The 19,671-nt window shown below is 41.8% G+C and overlaps 1 protein-coding gene across 2 annotated transcripts in view; it reads left to right on the top strand.

The window, feature by feature from the left end:
• TECR (trans-2,3-enoyl-CoA reductase) overlaps positions 1 to 19,671 on the top strand; it is a 168,321-nt gene that overhangs the window by 106,462 nt on the left and 42,188 nt on the right. For both annotated transcript variants that reach the window (XM_069231698.1, XM_069231697.1), the window contains 2 exons: positions 7,746 to 7,851; positions 8,069 to 8,141. In XM_069231698.1, the coding sequence (XP_069087799.1) occupies positions 7,746 to 7,851; positions 8,069 to 8,141 (179 nt within the window). The remainder of the gene's footprint in view (positions 1 to 7,745; positions 7,852 to 8,068; positions 8,142 to 19,671) is intronic.

Genomic DNA, 19,671 nt, shown 5'->3' with positions numbered 1-19,671 from the left:
GTCGTTTCGCCCGGAGGTACAAAATAAAATACTGGACCTTCCATTTGATGGGCAAGTGGTCTTTGGAAAGCATATTGATACATTTCTTCTGTCAGTAAAATTGGACACAGAGACTGCTAAATCCTTAGGTACACTACAGTTTTGGAAGTCTTCCTTTTGTGGTACGAGAGGACGTGATATGCCTTCGTATAGGTGTGGCTATCAACAGTACAGCTATCCATTGTACTCATCCACCTCTCAACAATTTTGCCAACAATATTCCCAAAGACAACCTTCACAGGCAGCCTACAATAGAGCTACCTCTAGAGGATGACCAGCTCGTCAAAAAAAGACTGATCTCGCAGGCTTTGATCCATCCAGGGCTCCGGCTACCCCCAGACATGCGCCTTTCAAATGAGGGGGCAAAATCACCTAATTTCTCCAGTAGTGGCAATCCATAACATCAGACCAGTGGGTCTTACAACTGGTGCAATTAGGACACACACCAACTCAAACTGGAGGTCAACAAGATGCTTCTCAAGGGCGCAATAGAGAAGGTTCCACCGTTGCTTCAGGAGGAATGATTTTACTCCAGATTCTTCCTCATTTGCAAGAAATGGAAAGACTAGAGACCGATCCTTGATCTCGGAGAGTTAAACACCTATCTGAAAAAACAATCATTCTGGATGATAACTCCTCAGGACGTCCTCATCCAGTTGAAGCACGGAGACTAAGTGTCCACCCTAGATCTGAAAGATGTATATTTCCACATCTCAATTCATCCTTCCCACAGACAGTACCGTACCTAAGATTCATGGTAGTCCTTCCATTTGGCCTAAAATCATCCCTCAGGATATTCACTAAGTGCCTAGCACCTATATCAGCTTTCCTGGTACCAAGTATTCCCAAACCTGGACGATTGGCTGATAAAAGCAGGCACCTTCTCAGCAGCACGCAAGTCAACAAAAAAGTGCATTGCCTTACTCAACAGCTTAGGTCTAACCATAAATTGGGAGAAGTCCAATCCTCAGCAGTCACCTATGATCACTTTCTTAGGGGAAAACCTGAACACCCAATCCAGCATAGCCAGTACCACTATGAAAAGACAGCAAAGGCTAATATCTCTGGCAAAGTCCATTAAAAAAAGAACATTCATTTCAATATGCCTTTACAAGTTTTTATTGGGGGTGATGTCTTCATGCATCCCACTAGTACCATTTTGCAGACTGAAGATGCGCCCCCCCCAGGAACAACTCATCCTGAAATGGATTTAAGCCACAGGAAGCTTTGACGACCACATCAAGATCACGCTGGCCATGATCAATGCTCTGGTGGTCTCAAAAGCATCATCTATCCATCGGCCTCTGTTTCCAACATCGGCCATCTCCATGGGATATCACCACAGACGCATCATTGAAAGGTTGGGGAGCGTTTTTGCAGGACCTGCAAATCAGTGGCAAATGGCCACCACCTCTTTGAAAACTGCACATCAATCTACTAGAACTAAAGGCAGTTAATCTAGCCTTGCAGGTCTTCCTTGCAAGAATAGCCAATTCAGAGCTACTAATAGGAACAGACAATACCACTACAATGCATTACCTCAACAAACAAGGAGGTACAAAATCCCTTCCCTTCCCCAAGGAGGCACAGGAGATTTGGCACTGGGCCATACAACATGGAGTGCTACTACAAGCAGAACATGTCCTAGGGAATCAGAACAAGATAGACTCTCTCAGCAGACTAAAATCAGTCTGCCACAAATGGGAATTGAATCAGTGCATGGTCAACCACATATTCTCCCAGTGGAGGACACCCAACCCCGACCTTTTTGCCAGGCAAACACCAAATTCTGATACTACGCAAGTTGGCACCGCCAACGGAGATCATGGGGGAATGCGTTTTCCATGGCATGGTGCAGAATCTTTGCTTATGCTTTTCCTCCCATTCCAGTGACTTTAACCAAAATGAAGGGGGGACACAGCACACTGATATTAATAGATCCAAACTGGCCTTGACAGAATTGGTTCACAGATCTTCTCCTGTTCTCAGTGAAACCTCACATTGCACTGAAAATATCTCCGCATCTTCTGACAATGACCAAAGGACAAATCTTGCAACTGAATCCTCAATCACTCAGCATGGCTCCTCAGCACAATGAGTTCACACATCTAGACATCCCGCCAGAGTGCAGGGATAAACTATCCATGGCCAGAGCAGTTATCACTAATAAAACCTACTCACGTAAGTGGAAGAGATTCTGCCTAGTTGCCAACAACAGATAAATCCCATATCCTCGACACTGGAACAAATATTGTTACATCTAGCACACTCCAGCCTTGCTCACTCCTCCATTAGAGTTCACCTGGCAACGATTTAGTCTCTTAGACTGTCAAGCAGTTCACCTTCTTTGTGGTCATCCAGAATAATTAAATGATTTCTAAAGGACCTATTCAGAGCTTTTCCACCTTTCAGACCTCTTCCTCCTTCCTGGAATCTCAACACTGTCCGTCCTTGCACAACTCATGAAGCAATCATTTGAACTAATCCATGGAGCATCTATAAAGTTTCTTTCATGGAAGGTAGCCCTTCTAATAGCTCTCACGTCAGCCAGGCGAGTCAGTGAGATCCACACAGATTAGGCAGGATAAAGTAATCCTACGCACAAACCCACAATTCATACCAAAAGGTCCCTCAGACTTGCATATAAACGAGCCGCTGGTCATGAAAATATTCTTCCCAAATCCAACAACTGCAGCAGAAAGGACTCTACACTCATTAGATATAAAAAGATGCATAAAGTTCTATCTGGACAGGACCAAATCTTTTCGCAAAACTAGCCAACTGTTCGTGGGTTACAGTGCGCCTAGAAAAGGTCAACCTCTGTCCAAACAGAGCATCGCAAGATGGATTTCTATAGCAATCTGGTTTTGCCATCAAGCAGCAGGCAAGCAGCTACAAGCTTCTGTTCCTGCTCATTCTACAAGGGCAGTATCATCATCCACAGCACTGTTTGTAGGAGTGCTGCTCCATGACATTTATAGAGCAGCAACATGGGAAAGCTGCCACACATTCACCAGACATTACTGCCTAGAGGAGGTGTCTCAAGGAAAATTAGCTGTGGGCCAGGCGGCCCCAAGAAAGTTTTTTCAGTAAAGGTGAGCTATCTCTCTCTCATCCCGCCATCCTAAAGTCAGATCTGCACATTGTTTATTTTAAATCTATCCAACATAAAAAAACTGATATACAGTATGGTTTCAAATAACAAATGTAAATGTCTAAGATTTGGAACTTTAATATGTACATATGTTGTTTAGTTAAACAATTTATTCTTATGCTTAGGAAACTGTGATAGTTATTCTACAATGTGCGTCACTACTGCTTATGTGAATCTATGAAATTTCCAATACTGGAGTAAGAAAATGAGATACTTACCTGTAACTATAGTTCTCCAGTAATGGAATCTGTCATAGATTCACATACGACCCACCCACCTCCCTGAAGAAGCTCACCATTACCTTTCGTATTCACTGTAATTATCAGTACACACTTGTGGTGCGAAACTCTGAGGGACTGGAGCTTCTCTCAGGATGATTCTAAAGAGAGGTTAGCCTTATTGGTGAATTCTTAAGTTTGATCCTTTTTTCTCCAAATGACTGTGATTGAATGCTAAACTGAGAGGCCTAGGGCTTTTAGGTTTAAGCCTATCTCAATACTACTTTATAAAAGATACTGGGGACTACCATCTCGATGACGGGGAATTATTCAAGCATGTGAATCTATGAAAGATTCGAATACTGGAAAACTATAGTTGAATGTTGAATTATATTAAACAGATTATTTTCAGTGTGAACTATGGGCACGTTTATATATTTTTTCGTGCTATCCTTTACATTATCTTCACAGCTTTTTCTCGACCTGACAGAGGCTCCTGTGTCTAGCTGGCGTGCAACATTCACCAGTTTAAAAAAAAAAAAAAAAAGTATCCGCTGTTGGATGCTGTTTCAGCCAATCACTAGATTAATCAGTTTTCACGGTTTAGCCTCTGGAGAGATATTGGGTCTCTGTTTTCCTCCTCCATGTATTTCGAGAATGTTTTTAATGCCCATCTATGCAAGTGCAGCACGCGTTTAGAAGCAAGATTATAGAAAATACAACATTAAACTATATAAAAAAAAAAAAAAGCTCTTGAGTACCAAGAATCCATAAAGTTAAGTTGCTATTTAATCACCGACCATGTGATGATGGTCGATTGGTGGGAAGGACCAAATTATGCAGCAGCGTTGACTAAGTTATGTTGCAAGAAAAGGCAAATTATGCAGCACATGTGCCGTATTGATTTATTATTTTGGCATTTTTGGGTCTAGCCTATTTGCAAATGTTTTTATTTATAGACCATAACAGAAGCTTAAAGCCTGCTGATTGTTTAACATTGGTTGGCTTTATTGTTATGATTATTTGTTTGTTTCTTATTCAGTGGATTGCCTTCCTCTTCTTGTGCTTGTCCTTTCTCTGAAGCATAACCTCTATACCATCCTTTTGATTGACCGACTTTTATCCTTTCACAGCCAACATTTAGTTAACTACTTTTTTCTTTCTTTTCAGCACTTCAAGTGCTTGTTTTCTACTTCTTTTCACAGTCCCTAGCTCCTCTCCATACTACCTGCTCACACATGCTACATTCCCCTACCTCCTTGCGCTGTGTACTAGTCCACCTCTTGCCTCCTACCCTCTGGGTGCCCCTCCCACTCATCCCTCTCGTACTCTCTCTCACACACAGCTCTCTCTTGCGCGGTCACGCACTCTTCCCACCTCTCTCATTTGGTTAATTTCAGATATTTGTGCAGTTTTTCTTGTGCATTTTCAAGATTTCCATCCCTGAAACCCACCTCTCCTCCTCATCTTGGGGAGTCTTCTGCGTACACAGGCATCCCCTCTTTATGCATCTTTGGCCTGCTCTCCCCTTCTTTCTCTCTTTCTCACACACTTTCTGCTCCTCTGCCTAGAGTTAATTCACCACTTCATGCACAAACCACCAATCCCTCTCTATCTTCTTTTCTGTCTATTCTGTGAAGCTCTCACCCCTATCTATTCACCATGCCACATAATTCCACCTCACAAATACACTACACACACCACACAATTCCCCCCTAACAATTCCAATTCAACCCACATAATTCCACTCCAAACAACATACATCCACTTTACTGCAGACCAAAAAACATGGATAAAAAACATTGTCATTTACAACGCCAATAGCTCTAACATGCGCAAATGCGAGACCACTTGCATTGCAAATACTTGTTTTCTACAGCAATTGCATCTTGGGACATCTAGTTTCGCTTTTAACTTGTACGTATGTGCTCATAAAATGCAAAATGCTGCTTAGTAGGAGGCTCCCTATGATCTGCTGTGGTCTGCAGCTTGCCAGATGTTCTGCTTTATGTAAAACAGAAAGAAAAACCCACCACACACTGACAGCCACGCATCACTCAACGTGCAGTTGATACTGGTCTTTCAGCATGGACAGTTTTTAATGGAGACAAAGGATAAACAAATAGGTCTGCATTTCAATGAAATTCCAAGCCTATTCTTACTTTCAATGGAGAATGAAAAGTAAATATGTTCACGTTGGGACACACCGTTATGTATGTTTGTTTCCTTTTTTTTTTCCAACATGGATTCCATTCGGGACCGGCAGCCCATGCGGCCACACTTTGGCGTTATCACTTTATTATGCTCCAGGATGTGAGGAAATATAAAATTCCATATATATATATATATATATAAGCCCGGAAGAAGTCCTTTGGAAAGGTCGAAACGCGTTGGCTGTTTTGTTTTTACATTCAAGGAAAACCTAATAAAGAGAAGATACTCTTGTGATGATACGGACTAAGTGGACTTAATTATTCTATTCTAAGTGGTGCACGTTCAAAATTTCTATTGTTTCCTTTTTGACTCTGCGTGTGAAGCTGTGCACGAGTGTGCTCGTTTGTGTGCAGTACAGCGTGCAGGTGTGTATGTGGGTGTGCAAGTGTATGTGTGTGTGAGTGAAGGGCGAGTATGAGTGGAAGTGTTCTTAGCCAGCCAATGATCAGCAATACACTGTTTGTTGGTTATCCAAAAACCTGTGATAGGCAGAGGCATCAACCGCACTTCAGCTTCATTGTGTGGGAACTATGAATCAGTTCAGATGGTAAAATCTAATGTGGGAATAATGGGTTTGAAGGAATGCTGTGAATTTGCTAAATGTGCCTAAGAAACTGGGCTTTAGATTAGTGGCATAGTGGACTCTGAATTTGGGGTTAACCATGTCATGATTTAGAGAGTTATACAAACTGTTGTTTCACGCACACTGACTTGCATTTGGAAGACAAAATTGAGAGAAATTCAATAGATAATAACAAATGTTCTATTATTCTGTGTTCCCACATTTCTCTTGATTAAACTTGTATTCCACTTGTGTTGGTGGAGTTGTCGCCCACAACAGGAAAACTCCCAAAATTTAACATGAAGATATCAAGATTTTCAGTTGGAATTAGTCTTTTTGGCTATGTGGGTGGCCATATTATATGTGCCAGTGTTCAGCTGGCACCCAGCAAACCTAGCCACGCCACACATTTGAACTAAACCAAGGGAGTCCAGGGTGATGTGGCGTTTGTGGATTCCAACATATTTTCTTACCCATTCTGCCCTGTAACAACCCACTTGGGCCAGAATCACAAAATTTTCTTACGTTTCTGGGAGGGACAGTTCCACAATCTTCAGCGACAAAAACGCTACCATCAATCTTTCCCACACTTCTCCCCACAAACAATGCTCCACTTGGGGGAGGGGTGCCGCAGACGACAGAATGGGCCCCAAAAGACTTCAAGCATCAGTGTGAAGATTGGGGATAAACTCCCCTACATCGAGGGCAAGCAGACTCTAAGGGACCTTTCAAATATAAGCTAAAATGAAGACAAGATTTAGGGGTTGTGGACATTTTGACTTTGAGGACAAAGGGAAATGGCTTCCAGTGTATTTGAAATGTGGCCTAATAACACGTTATTTGGAAGAAATGCGCTATGAACTTAACATGAGACATTACTACAGTGCAAATGTCAATTCAAGTGCTATTGCGACAGTACAGCTTAACTGCCTTCGGAAAACAACGATCAATTCCTCAGAGGTTTCCATTGTAGAATGACGTTACACATGAAAACCACTGAGGCCATACTCACAAGACCTAAGTTATGTGATTATACCTGACTGCCCTTACTGCACGGTTCTAACCCCTTTTTTTTGTTTATGCTTAAATAACTTTGTTCATAACTAATGCAGATGTGAAAACAGAATGCCAAACACCATACAAGCAGGTGCCCAGAGTACCGTTTATTATCATTGTCATGCTAGAGGAGGGATGTCCTGACCCACACGAGAATCTGCCTTTCATGATTCAAGGCCCTCACCACAATAATAGGTAGCGTGTTACAAATACGTTTGCAGTAATCTGTTCTAGCCAGAGGGCTGTTGTTACCAGTAGGTATGTTTTCGTTTCATCTCAGCCAGACAATTAAATGTATTGCATTCTTAAATATTCATGTGCACCAGTATTAATATTTTAAGTCTAACTCTGGCCTCTACAGAAAGCTAACTCATTTCCCTCAGGAATTCTGTTGTGAATTCATCTGGGAGCATCCGCCACTGTTCTGGTTGCCTCACTGTAGAGTCTTTATACTTTCTTCTAGTACCCTTGTTTGACGTCAGACCTTTTTTTTCCCTTTCAGTCTTGCTTGCATCTGTCACTCTTTCCACTACATCAAACGTCTTCTAGAGACCTTATTTGTCCATCGATTCTCTCACGGCACCATGCCGCTACGTAACATATTCAAGGTAAGTTTGCAGAATGGCTTTGTAAAACGAGAATCCAATCTTTGTTGGTAATGTACAGCCTCCAGATAGTGTACTGAAGAAATGTACTGCTAAAGCTCTGGCTTTTAAGTAATGAATGATTGTTAACTGTTAGGTGGCGGCTCGGGTGGGCTAATAGTGAATGTCACTATTAGTAAATAAATCAACGTTTTTTTTGTTTTCATTTGTTTTACTTTAGAACTGTACGTACTACTGGGGATTCACGGCTTGGATGGCATATTACATAAACCACCCACTGTACACTCCACCACGTGAGTAGAGCCCTTCTTAGATGCCTTGCCTACACTGCAGCATGTAGAATTTTCATAGCTCTTATGTCTCTTCCTACCATGCTCTTTATAGTTTGTGTGTGTCATTCTGAACTGCCACATGTAATGGCTGGCAAGCAGTGCATGGCATGAAAGATCTTCAAATCATAGGAGCTTTCATAGCTGGCATAATGGTACAAAGTCCTGCGTGATCTGATGCACAACCTGAATAGCATGTTACCACCTGACTGCCCACAGTGGGGGATGGGGGGGCGGTCTTTGAGGCCTTTCGGGTCATGAGGTATAGTTACTCCTCCCTTAGTTGCCAATGGTCATCAACTCCATGTTACATTGTTTTTTTCCACCATCGAGTTGGGTGTATACCAACAGGGCTCTGTGTTGACTTCTTGCCGTGATTTTCTTCTGGCCCAGTTCATTGTTTCAATTCCAGGATCAGCAGAAGAAACCCGGTCAACGGAAGATCTTCGACTTTGCTTGGTTCGCCAGATGCTGTTCCATAGATACCAGCCTCCCATCAATGCCTCACTTTGGCCTCTCACCCCAAAGAACTTCTTAGTGCAGAATGTGCATAAAGTAATGGAAAGGACGTCTTTTCAGTACTGCTGACATTGCAGCTCGAAATTCCTGTGGACCGACCCCCATGAGCCCATGTAAGCCGACCGACTCCTAAGATGCACCTTCTGACCCACTGGCTATTGAATACCCATAGGACGACTGTTTTGGTTTTCCCAGGCAATACAGATCTGTACCTAGCTAAGCCATCACCCCCAGAAGATACTACAGCATATCATGAAATGATACACAGGTCAGCCACATTTCACCAAGTGATATGCCCATCCTCCAGGAGGGCTGTGACTTTCTGGTGAAGACGCCATCCAGGACCCAGCGCAGAGTTCTGGCAAAGGGGCCTACACTCTCAAACATTGCTCTTCTTCACCACCCTTCAGTCATACAAACCTCGTCAGGAGAAGACTTCAATCATGGCAAACAGTGGGTATTAGTGGTAGTTCAACATAGCTACTGCTTACAACTTCTTACACCGCCACCCAACATTCCACCTCACAGGCTCATGCTCAGCAGAAAATGCATCCATCTTTTAGAGGAAGCAGCCCAAGCGCTACTTCAAAAGGGTGCCATTGAGCCAATACCTATGCACAAACAGGGTAAATGGGTGTCTTCACTTTACTTTCTTATTGCAAAGAAGGGTGGCTCATCTAGACCTATTCTGGACCTTGGGCCTCGCAACAGATATGTTTTTTTCAGAACATTTCCTTATGGTGATGCAACAGGGTGTGATACCTCTGCTCCAGCAAGGTAACTGCATAGTGGCATTAAACCTCAAGAACGCCTATTTCTATAACTCCATCCATCCTACCACCAACGTTACCTGCACTTTGTGGTAAGTAACATTATCAGTTCAAAGTACTTTCCTTTTCTTTCCCCACTGCTCCAACTATCTTCTTCAAGTGTCTGGCAGTGGTCGCAGACTGATCAAGAGTGCAAGCAGCCAAAAGTGCCCAAAGCACACACAGGCGACCATCTCACTTCTCCACAGCCTTGGTTTCACATTAAACGTGTGTTAGTCACCTGTATAACCACTCCAATTCCAACCCTTTCAAGGGGCAGTGTTGAACTCTGTTACTGGCAAAGCCTACCCAAGCCCCCAAGATAGTGCAGTTTTCAGCCAGCTTATACTTCTTTTTTGGCTATGTTGTCTCCCAATGAGAACTATAATGGGCCTCTTGGGCTTTTGTATCCCTATTGTACCCTAAACCCGGCTAATTATGCACCCGTTGCAATAGTTCTTCTCAGCACAATGGTCACATGTGGAGGTTAGATGGAGGATCTGCTCTTGGTAAAATCCAGTGTCTTTTGCTCTCTGCAGTAGTGGAACAGCAGCAACTTGTTGCAGGGCCATCCTTATTAGACCCATTAGGCAAGTCACCATCACCACGGATGCCTCTCAAGCCTGGTGGGGAGCTCACTTCAATCAAGCCACAGTGCAGCAGTGCAGGGTGTGCAGCTAGTGATGGATCTTCGCGTACCCTTTTCTGTCTCTCCCACTCCTTCCATTGGTGGTGCAGAAGTTGCAGCAGACACCTGACCGTCCTATTAGTAGCCCACACCTGAGTCCATTAATATTGTTTTAAAAAGAGTAAAAAGGGACTTTGACATAGGACTGAGAACAGTCCTTTATAAGTCCTGAAAATGTACAGTACTGCAATGCACTGAACCTTTACCTCTAACAGGTTGCCCAGCATTGGCAGTGTAATGCAAATTCTCTTTTGTTCCCTTGGAGCATCTTCTTCATACTCTACATTTATCACCCCACTTCATAATTGGGAGTCGGATTGCTCAGTAGCCCTGAGTATGCTGCGTGTCACAATGTGTTCGGAATTCAGCACCTCCCAACTTTATCATCATTGTACCTCTGTCCTGGATTCCTGAAATTGTCTGCATTGTTCCAGAACTATGAATAGGTGGGACTTTAGAGAAGCTTTCTTTGATACTGCTACACCTGGAGTTTTGCTCTAGATTTATTGTTGAGGATAAGAAACCTAGAGTTTCAAGTTCATTCGTTTTGCTCATCCCTTTAACTTTCTCTGAGAAAGAAGCATTTCAATGTGCTCACCTCAGCCCAGGTGCTAACAATGGGATTGGGATTCTTTAATAACTGTTGATTTCAAAGAGAACATATTTTGTTATGCCCACCTTGGGATCCCTCATAGTTTGTAATTGGTGAGGGTCACTCACGATACAGAATCCTCTCATGCATTAAAAAAGTTATAAATTCAGTCTCTGCATATTTGTGGCTTCATAGACTCTCCTATGGGAACCTCATTAATCCTCCTAAAGAATGACCAGTAATACTGCCTGGAAAAAGCCAATATAGTCCAAATGCTGTTTAGTTTTCTTTAAAAAAAAAAAAAGTCCCTGACATAAAAAGTGATCAGGAATATCTTTCACAAAACGTTTTTTATTATTAAAGAAAACATAAGGGGAAAGGAGGGGAGTGTAGAAAGACAGGCAGCAGAACCCATAGCCTGGAAAACCGCCACAGCACCTTAAAGCAGTCAGGGTCTTCAGAGATCCCATCATGCTGTACCAGTGCAATTGGGTAATTTTTTTTTTTTTTTTTTAACTCTTAGTAATAAGATTCTTGTACACTAAGCAAAGCCTTTTTAGGTTTGTTTTCCTTTAGAAACCTTCCTAAATCTTTCAGAAAGCATTTGTTTGTTGCCCCCACCCCAAGGGTGTTTTAAGATAGATTCCTGACAAGATATGTTATTTTTTTGCGAATTCCCATTGATTATTGTTAAATGCTTTTGCTAGAGCAGAAAACACTTGTCACCTTGTGGATGTCTTCTGTTGGGACGTGAATTTTCCATGCTTGTGTATGGATATGTTCCCCAGCCCTGAGTGCCCGACTGCATTGAATGTGGTACCCTGACTTGTTTTGGCCCTGGTGTCGCACTAAACTAGTGTGTGCACAGAAGCCAAGCCTGTCCCTGACCTGTGACCTGGAGGGGCTTAGCATGCATGCCCTCATAGTGAGCAGATGACTACTGTCCCTGATGGGTGTAGTGCATGAAGCGTTAGTAGCAGCATACCGTGTTTAGTGATTTATAGTGTGATCAGACATATCTATCTTGGTCAGTGAGAATGTGGGCTACTTGACCCCTCTTCTGTAAAGTTCTGTTACAATGCGTACCCAGAACCTTACGCTTACCTCGTGTATATTGATTTGTGTACAGTGAGCCTTAAATATATGCCTGGTAGTAGGAGAGAAAGCGAGAGATTGAGAAAGAGCGCTCGAGAGAGATAGAGAGCTGACAGAGTGATAGAGGGGGAGGGATTGAGAGAGGACGATTGAGAGAGTGAGATTGAGAGAGATTGCTGTTTGTGCTGTGTCCTTTGTGGGAGCTTAGCGGTATGGAGCTAGAACAGTTGACATCCTATCCCCAAGAACGATTTCTACCACCTATTTGTCAATGACATTACCCATCTGTGAGAGGCTTTTGTGTTTTTTTGTTATATATGCAGATCATTTTATTCACATTCTAGAATACTCAGTAAACAGAAGTAACAACCACCAACACACAGGTCCTGCTGTTTCAGAGTGACATAGGCAGTATCAGGTTATTTAGTAAGTACAAGGCATTACAACCTAATGGTCACAAGCATCATCCATCTCTGGAATCCAGCTGACTAAGGGGTGTAAGCAGCCTGCCTTTCCAATACCTCTTTCTGCTGGAGTCTGTGCCTGGCTCCATATGTATCTTAGGTCATCAAACGTGTCAGGACTGTTTCTTCAATAGGGTTCTGTAGACCCGTAGTTCGTCTTTATCTGCCAGTCTTTCCATTGTCATCATCTTTTTGGGTGGGTTAATTTTGGGAAATGCATCAGTATCTATAAGGGAGCGAAGTAATGTGTGTCTGAGCTGTAAATTTGGGCATATGATTTTATGTAGTTACTCTGAAAGTGGAGATTCCAAGTGGCTGTTGTGTCTCTGAGCGGCGTTGAGACACAACTGGTGGGATGTGTGTTGGGGGGGGGGGGGGGGGGTGTAGGCAGGGTGGGGAATTCACTAACCTAAATATATGTTTCGCCCATCAACACAAATCTTTCAAACCAGTTGCCTTAAGTGTTTGTCTCCAAACCAAGACCACTGCCCAGGGATGATGGGGTAATGGCATTTGAACTCTGCCCACCATACAGAAAATGCAGTGGTGCACCTCGTTGGGCTCCCACAGTTTAAACCTCATACAGGAGCAACCTCGATCTTCAAGAGCATTTAGGGCAACTGGCAGGGTAGTGTAATAATTGGATAGAATATTATCCATACCCATGCTTAAATCGAAGGTTGATTTGCATTTATTCATGGCTGTTTGAGGTATCCGTTTTGCGCCAAATGAACAACCTCACCGGGAGGTCACCTGTCTTTAGAAATGCAAAGGAATTTAGTATGGTAGTTTTGTAGTGGTAGTAGTAGTAGCCGTTATAATATTAGATTTATTCAGCAACAGGCTGCCATAAAAATCATCAAAATAAAAAAAGCATAGTCCATAAATAAAACCCTCTAATAATATCACGATTACCAACTAAATCTTAGTCGCATTTCATATTTTAAAAACTTTCACATACAGTAAATTGTTACAAGAGATGAGAGCATTTGTAAATGTGAAAAAGCAGCACTTTAATACATAAGTGCAAAACCCTTAATAATGGTTTCAGGTATCTAGCCCTTGGTAACTTAAATAAGTCACAAAGAAAGTGCATCATTGTTTGTTCCTAACCATTATCACAGAGGCAGACATCTGGTTGAATTCAAAGAATCCCACCCGCTAGAATGAGCAAGTGAAAAATGCATACTGCCAATCTTAAATCAGGGTAAAATAGACAGTGATGAGCTAAGATAACATTGTATATCATCACAGTTCGTAGTAAGTTAGTAGCAATACACACAGGAGATTAAAGGGCCAGATGCCACTTTCAATGTTAAATTATAATTATAAAATCACTTCTTACATGATTTTTTGATTTTCTTAAAAAGGCTGTACTGTCAAAAATGTCTGACCAGTGAATGTGCCCACATATGGTTGTCACATACTTCAGCCAAAGAAATGTATCTGTGGACTTCAGGCTGAGGCAGTCTCGAATTATTTATTGAAATAACGTGGCTGTCATGCTATTCCAATTAGAAAGGCACAGTAAGCAGGAGCCACATTGATAGCATCCGCAAATCATTGTTACAATTAGCTAGGTTTACAAAGTGCCAGGTGGTAAACCCAACGATCGCCGGCAGAAGTGATTCTCTTCGATTTGAAGGGACCCAGCATCATTAAAGTCCCCAATACCTGCCCCTAGGGGCTAACTGAACAACATTTTGCCATATAAATTATTTTCAGCCATTTCACTGGTTAATCATCAATCTTCACTACCAAATTGAAAACTACACCAAAGTATTTACAAACAACAGTCTTAAATTGATCCATGTATCAGATTTGTCAAAATACAACCTTAAATAAGAAAAATGCAGCAAGTTGTTCAAAATATGGACTTTGACTGAGAACATTCTGGATCTCATAGATTTATTCCTAAGAGTTAAAAGAAAAGATTTGATAAAAATGATTCGATAAATCTAAGCTATCCGTATTAAAGTAGCACCTATCAATTCCTTCAAGCTGTTGGCCAATCCAGCCATCAAAACGGCGTTGTCTGCATATGAGAGAACTGCGATCGTTTCTCAAGCCAAATGCGAAACATCTTATCCAGTGTGTCTGAGCTGGTCCCCCATACCTTTAGTGTAAAGTGTAAAAATTAAAGGGGCTGACACATAGCCCTGAAGTACTCGTCTGCCAAGTGCAAAACTGTAAGTTAACTCACCATTTGGACCATATCTAATCCTTGCACTTAGATTAATGTGTAATTTCTTTAAGAATTCCACTGTTGCACTATCTACTCAAATATACTCAAAAGCGGTGGTTCTTAACTTGTGGTCCAGGGACACCTAGGGGTCCATGAAGCCTTTCCAGGGGGGTGCAACTTTTTAGAAAATGAAATAACAGATTAATAAGATGTATATAAATAAGCAAAATGTAAAAAGTTCTGTAAATGTGAAGCAGATTGGTTTTGGAGGCTAAAAGTTAGCTAGTATCCTTGAATTGATTCGTGGGGGCAGTGCGGAATACATTATGGGTGATGAGTGGTGTGAATTGAATTTAAACAAGCTCGAACCTTCCAGTTAAAATTTACATTTAGATTTTTTTTTGTGATTTAATTAAAATATTTCATAATTTGTGTGTATTGTTGTGTAATATTTTACAGTTCCAGTCATCTATAATGCGTAGTGCACTGCCCCCATCTTCCAGTAATGGCTCAGTGGGGGATTTCCATATTTAAAAACTGATTCATTGGGAATCCCCGTGTTCCAGTATTATTTAAGTGTGGAGTTGGGGGGGGCGGGGGGGGGGAGGAGGGTCCACAGAAGTCAAAAGTTAAGAACCACCAATCTAAAGTTAACCATAATTTGGTCCAACTAACCCTATAGAAGAAATCCATAAATCCCAGATGTAAAGCACCATCATGTTGGTATTTCCTTATCAACATATGATTTAGGCATGGCTCTGTTTTCCCTACCTCAGAATGGAAGCCATGTTTACAAACCAGTAGTATGTTGTTCTCTATTGATCCTAGCCATAAGTACTTGCCATACTACATTTGCAGCTGAATATTTTTAAAGAAATGAGGTGGTAACTTTTTGATTGCTTTTGTAATTTTTTTGGGAAAAGAGGATGATGATAGAGCTGGACCAGGATCGAGGAATGTCAGTATGAGAAACATAACTGATTAGTTGCTAGTTAAAAGCAGGACCCAAAAACCAATGTTCGATCTAAACAAATCAAGAGGTATTCCATTTATGCCAGGTGCTTTGTTACAAGCACTAGATTCAAGGCCGACACATTTCCACTAGCTAATTTTTAGACTACCATGCCTTGGCAAATTCTCCCTAATATTGGAACAGCCAAAGGAAGTTGAAGGTTGCCACTGAAGAGAAAAAGTAATATATATTGTAGAGAAGTGGCTTGACCACTTGTTCGAGGTAATTTGAGCCCGAGGAATTATTGCACTTCCCCATTATGGAGTTTCCCATGAATCCCTTTCCAAAAAGCAGGATAATTGCCTGATCTAGAAGCAGTCCACAGTTTGTCTCACACTCGCTCTCTTAGATCAAGATTGCTGGTGCGTAGCATTGTCTCAAATTCTGCTGTGCAAAATTAAATGTAGCTCTCTTTTGTAGGTGAATCACCTAGGGCTGACCTTAATTTACTGTTTGCACCAACGCAGCCAATATCAAACCGCCCATCTTTAACTGTTTACCATCTGTGGGCAGTGGAACATTTACAACTTTGTCACAAACCACTGAAACATAGGAAGTCCTAACATTAGCAAAGAAGTGGGAGATCTTCAGGGCAAATCACGATATGCATAAACACTTGGGAAATCATTTTCTGCAGATAATTGTCAGGGCAAACATATCTCCACTGTAACAGTCTGCCAATGTTTATACTAGCCATTTAACAAGGAACAGCTTTATTAGACTCCAAAAAGGAATGGGACACATTTAAGCTAGTGCTGTAAGTGGTTTGTAGTCACTACACCTCCTATTCACTATATCAAAATGAAAAATGAAGTCTATCAATTCACTATAAACAAACACTTAATCTGTAGAGCTCTTAGGATTCCGTAGTGGAATAAGTCTGGGTGCAAATTGATTTGGAATAAATATTTCACAAACTCAAAAGATTGCATTATAACAGAATCTCAAGTAACTTGAAACAATGAAGATCCAAATGTTTATATGTGATGTAAGAAGAATTTCCAGCATCAAAGGAATTCTCAAGAGAATCCGTTTTATAATACACACCCTGAAACTTTACGCTGAAGCCACAACAAAAAAGTGTACGGCCTTCTCAAACCTGCTATTACCCATAGCATTGTCCAAAAGGTGGAATAATTTAACACAAAATTTGTCATCGTAAAAATTAAGATCAAATGCCCTAGTCCATTTAACTTCAAGAGGAAAACTGGACTGTTACGAGAGCTTTGATTACTTTAATTGGATAATCAACATTCAGAGCAACACACTCCATTAGTTGCCACCCCTCTTGGCTGTCCCAGAGGAAAATGGAATGGCTAGTACTACAAAAGACGTATACCCAACCATGGGTAAAGATGTAACAGCCAGGTTTCCTGTAAGGCAATAGTCTGATACTGAATAATGAGCTTTAATTAATTAAATCTGGGAAAACAAAATGCAAACTAGCAATATTCCATGAAACCAATCTTACTCCTTACTAGCCGTACCTTCTGCTACTGTAAGATCCCTATGAGTTACTAAAGTAATGTTAGCGGGCTCTAGAAGCTTCTCAGAAGGTGAGATGTTGGCTAATCAATGTGGGGAAAATCTGTTCTGTAAAGGACTGAGTGAATGAACCCTAGATCGACTAGAGCAGTAACCACACTGAATCCATTTCAATGATTTGAACCGCAAAATATAGACAGAATTATGGACACAAGCATTCATCAAACAGATGAACAAATTAATAAATAATTTAATTCACAATTATAAGAAACATAATATTAATTTTAATGGGAAGGCTAGAGCTTTTCTAACTTCAACCGAGCCCCCCCCACCCCCCAATCCTCCATACTGTTTTCTTTTTGATGCATTTGCACTGATCCCACAAATCATTCTGAGGATACCAACTTACTTTTTAGCCTCCAATTTCAAAGTCCTTAACATTTACAGAACGTTTTAAAGATTTCAGGTTTTCGTTTTGCTACTTTATTTATATACACTTTAATCTGTAATATTATTTAGTTAAATAATATTCTGTTAACATTATTTTAGTTTATCAGCGGCTGTGGGCATTGCAGACACACTGTGGTCTCTGGATCACAGGCCTCAGAACTTCTGGACTACTAGAGGATAATTCCAGGGAAGCTGATCTGAGCTGAAACTGAATTGATTTAGTCACCATAGAAGCTGGAGGTCGATAGAAGAAACCTCAAGGTATAGCTTGAATTGTAGAGCCTGCTAATATAGTACTTACACAAAAAACTAAAACAGAGCCCGCCAGAGATGAATTCTTGACAGTAATAACAAAACAGTGGCCACCACAATTTTTTTCACTCCTAATAATATTTATGTCACTAGATAAACATGTGAGCCAGCAAGGTTTGAGAATGTATGTTGAGCCAAAACACTGCTTTATTTAACAGATCTCTGTGACTTCCCTTGATGCTAGTTCTAAGTGATGGAACATAAAAATCGCAGCATAAGGTGTGGCTTGAGAGGGTAAATGCAAAGTATCTTGATTACCACTGTCTACATTATCAACAACCCTTAACTAGTATTATTGAGCCTGCTTGATTATCAGTGCTTTGTGTTACTACTGCATCAGCGTTAGTGACAATATTGTTGTTTTTTAGCAATGGATAATTATCAACAATCATGCCAAAAGATGAAGGTGGGTTGTCAGCCTGAGAAGTGTGATTGAGTGACCCTCATTTAGTCAGTAATGTTGAGTCTAGCAAAAAGTTTATCAAAGGATGAAATGTAGTAACTATTTGATGGACTGTATAAGACAATTGTGTATTCTTCGCTACAGTGGGTGAACCATCCAATCCCTCCTTCCTGTGAAAGAATTACCCAGTAAGGTGAGGCACAGTTAATGCAGCAACAGCTGGAGAGCAGTAAATGGGGCTAAGGTGCTATTCCCCGTACTGCCTGGTTCTCAAGAAGAATGACGGTCTTCGTCCAATCCTAGAATTTAGGCTCTTGAACTTTTACCTACACAGGAGTAGTTCAAGGTGCTCTGTGGCTCAGGTTCTTATGCAGTTGGAATCAGAAGACTGGACGGTGTTGCTTGACTTGCAGGACATGTATTTTCATATGCTGATCCTGTGGCCGCACAGGCGAGGTACCTGTGTTTTGTTGTAGAGTCTGCTCACTACCGGTTTGCGGGCCTCCCTTTCAGATTGACATTGGCACTTCAGGCCTTTGTGAAGGTGATGGAAATGGTTACAGCCCATTTCCGTAGGTCGGGGATTGCCGTATTCCTGTATCTGGACAACTGAATCTCACCTAGAGCCCTCTCTGCTTCTCCTGTTCAAAGGGGCGGTATGGGACACTCCCTCACTGTGAGCCTTCCCCTCTCCGCAGATGATTTGGGACATTTGGGATAGGATTCCGATGTTATGGGTGGAAGCTGTGATTCCAGTCCTGAAGGCTCTACCCCTGCTTGGTTGCTGTCTTCTTACATCCTGTTGGTTATACATGCACACTGACACATCAGTGGGGCTTCTGCAGGAAGTGGCTACAGCATAGTGGACATCTGGCAGACACAATTCTCATCTCCTGAGACGCTGAAGCAGACCTGATCTGGTGGATAAAGGAGGAGAACCGATTCAACAGATTGCAGTCTGCCCTCTTCCAGCCGTGGCTGTAGTAGTGATGAGTGCATCCACCCTATGATAGGGTGCACTTCTAGGGAACAGAGGCCTCTGTTTGGCAGAAGAGCAGGAACTTCACATCAGTTGGCACTGAAGGCTTTCCTTCGTTCCCATCAAGGTCACTCTGGATCTTGACGGACAATATGTCCACAATGGTTTATATTTAGTAAACAATGAAAAGTGGGGTCTCACCTTCTCTGTTGGGAAGTGTTCAGTCTTTAGAACTAGGTATACCAGCAGGGAATTTGGTTAGTTGCCAGTCATCTGGTTAGCTGTCTGAACACCCAAGGAGAAAGCCCTAGTCATCTTGCCGGCAACCAGTGGCATTTGAAGCTGGACATGACTCTGAGCATCTTTGCCCACTGTGCATTCCTCAGGTGGCTCTTTTTGACATTCAAAACAGTGCCCATTACTGATAGTTCTTTGCCGTCTAGTATCCATTGCAGGGAGCCTTGTGGATGAGTTTTGATTGAAATTGGAGCTTTCGAATTT

Source organism: Pleurodeles waltl, chromosome 4_2 (genome assembly GCF_031143425.1).
Source record: "Pleurodeles waltl isolate 20211129_DDA chromosome 4_2, aPleWal1.hap1.20221129, whole genome shotgun sequence".
NCBI lineage: Eukaryota > Metazoa > Chordata > Amphibia > Caudata > Salamandridae > Pleurodeles > Pleurodeles waltl.
Note: the sequence above shows the minus strand (reverse complement) of the source record. Positions and strands in the feature narration are given on the sequence as shown.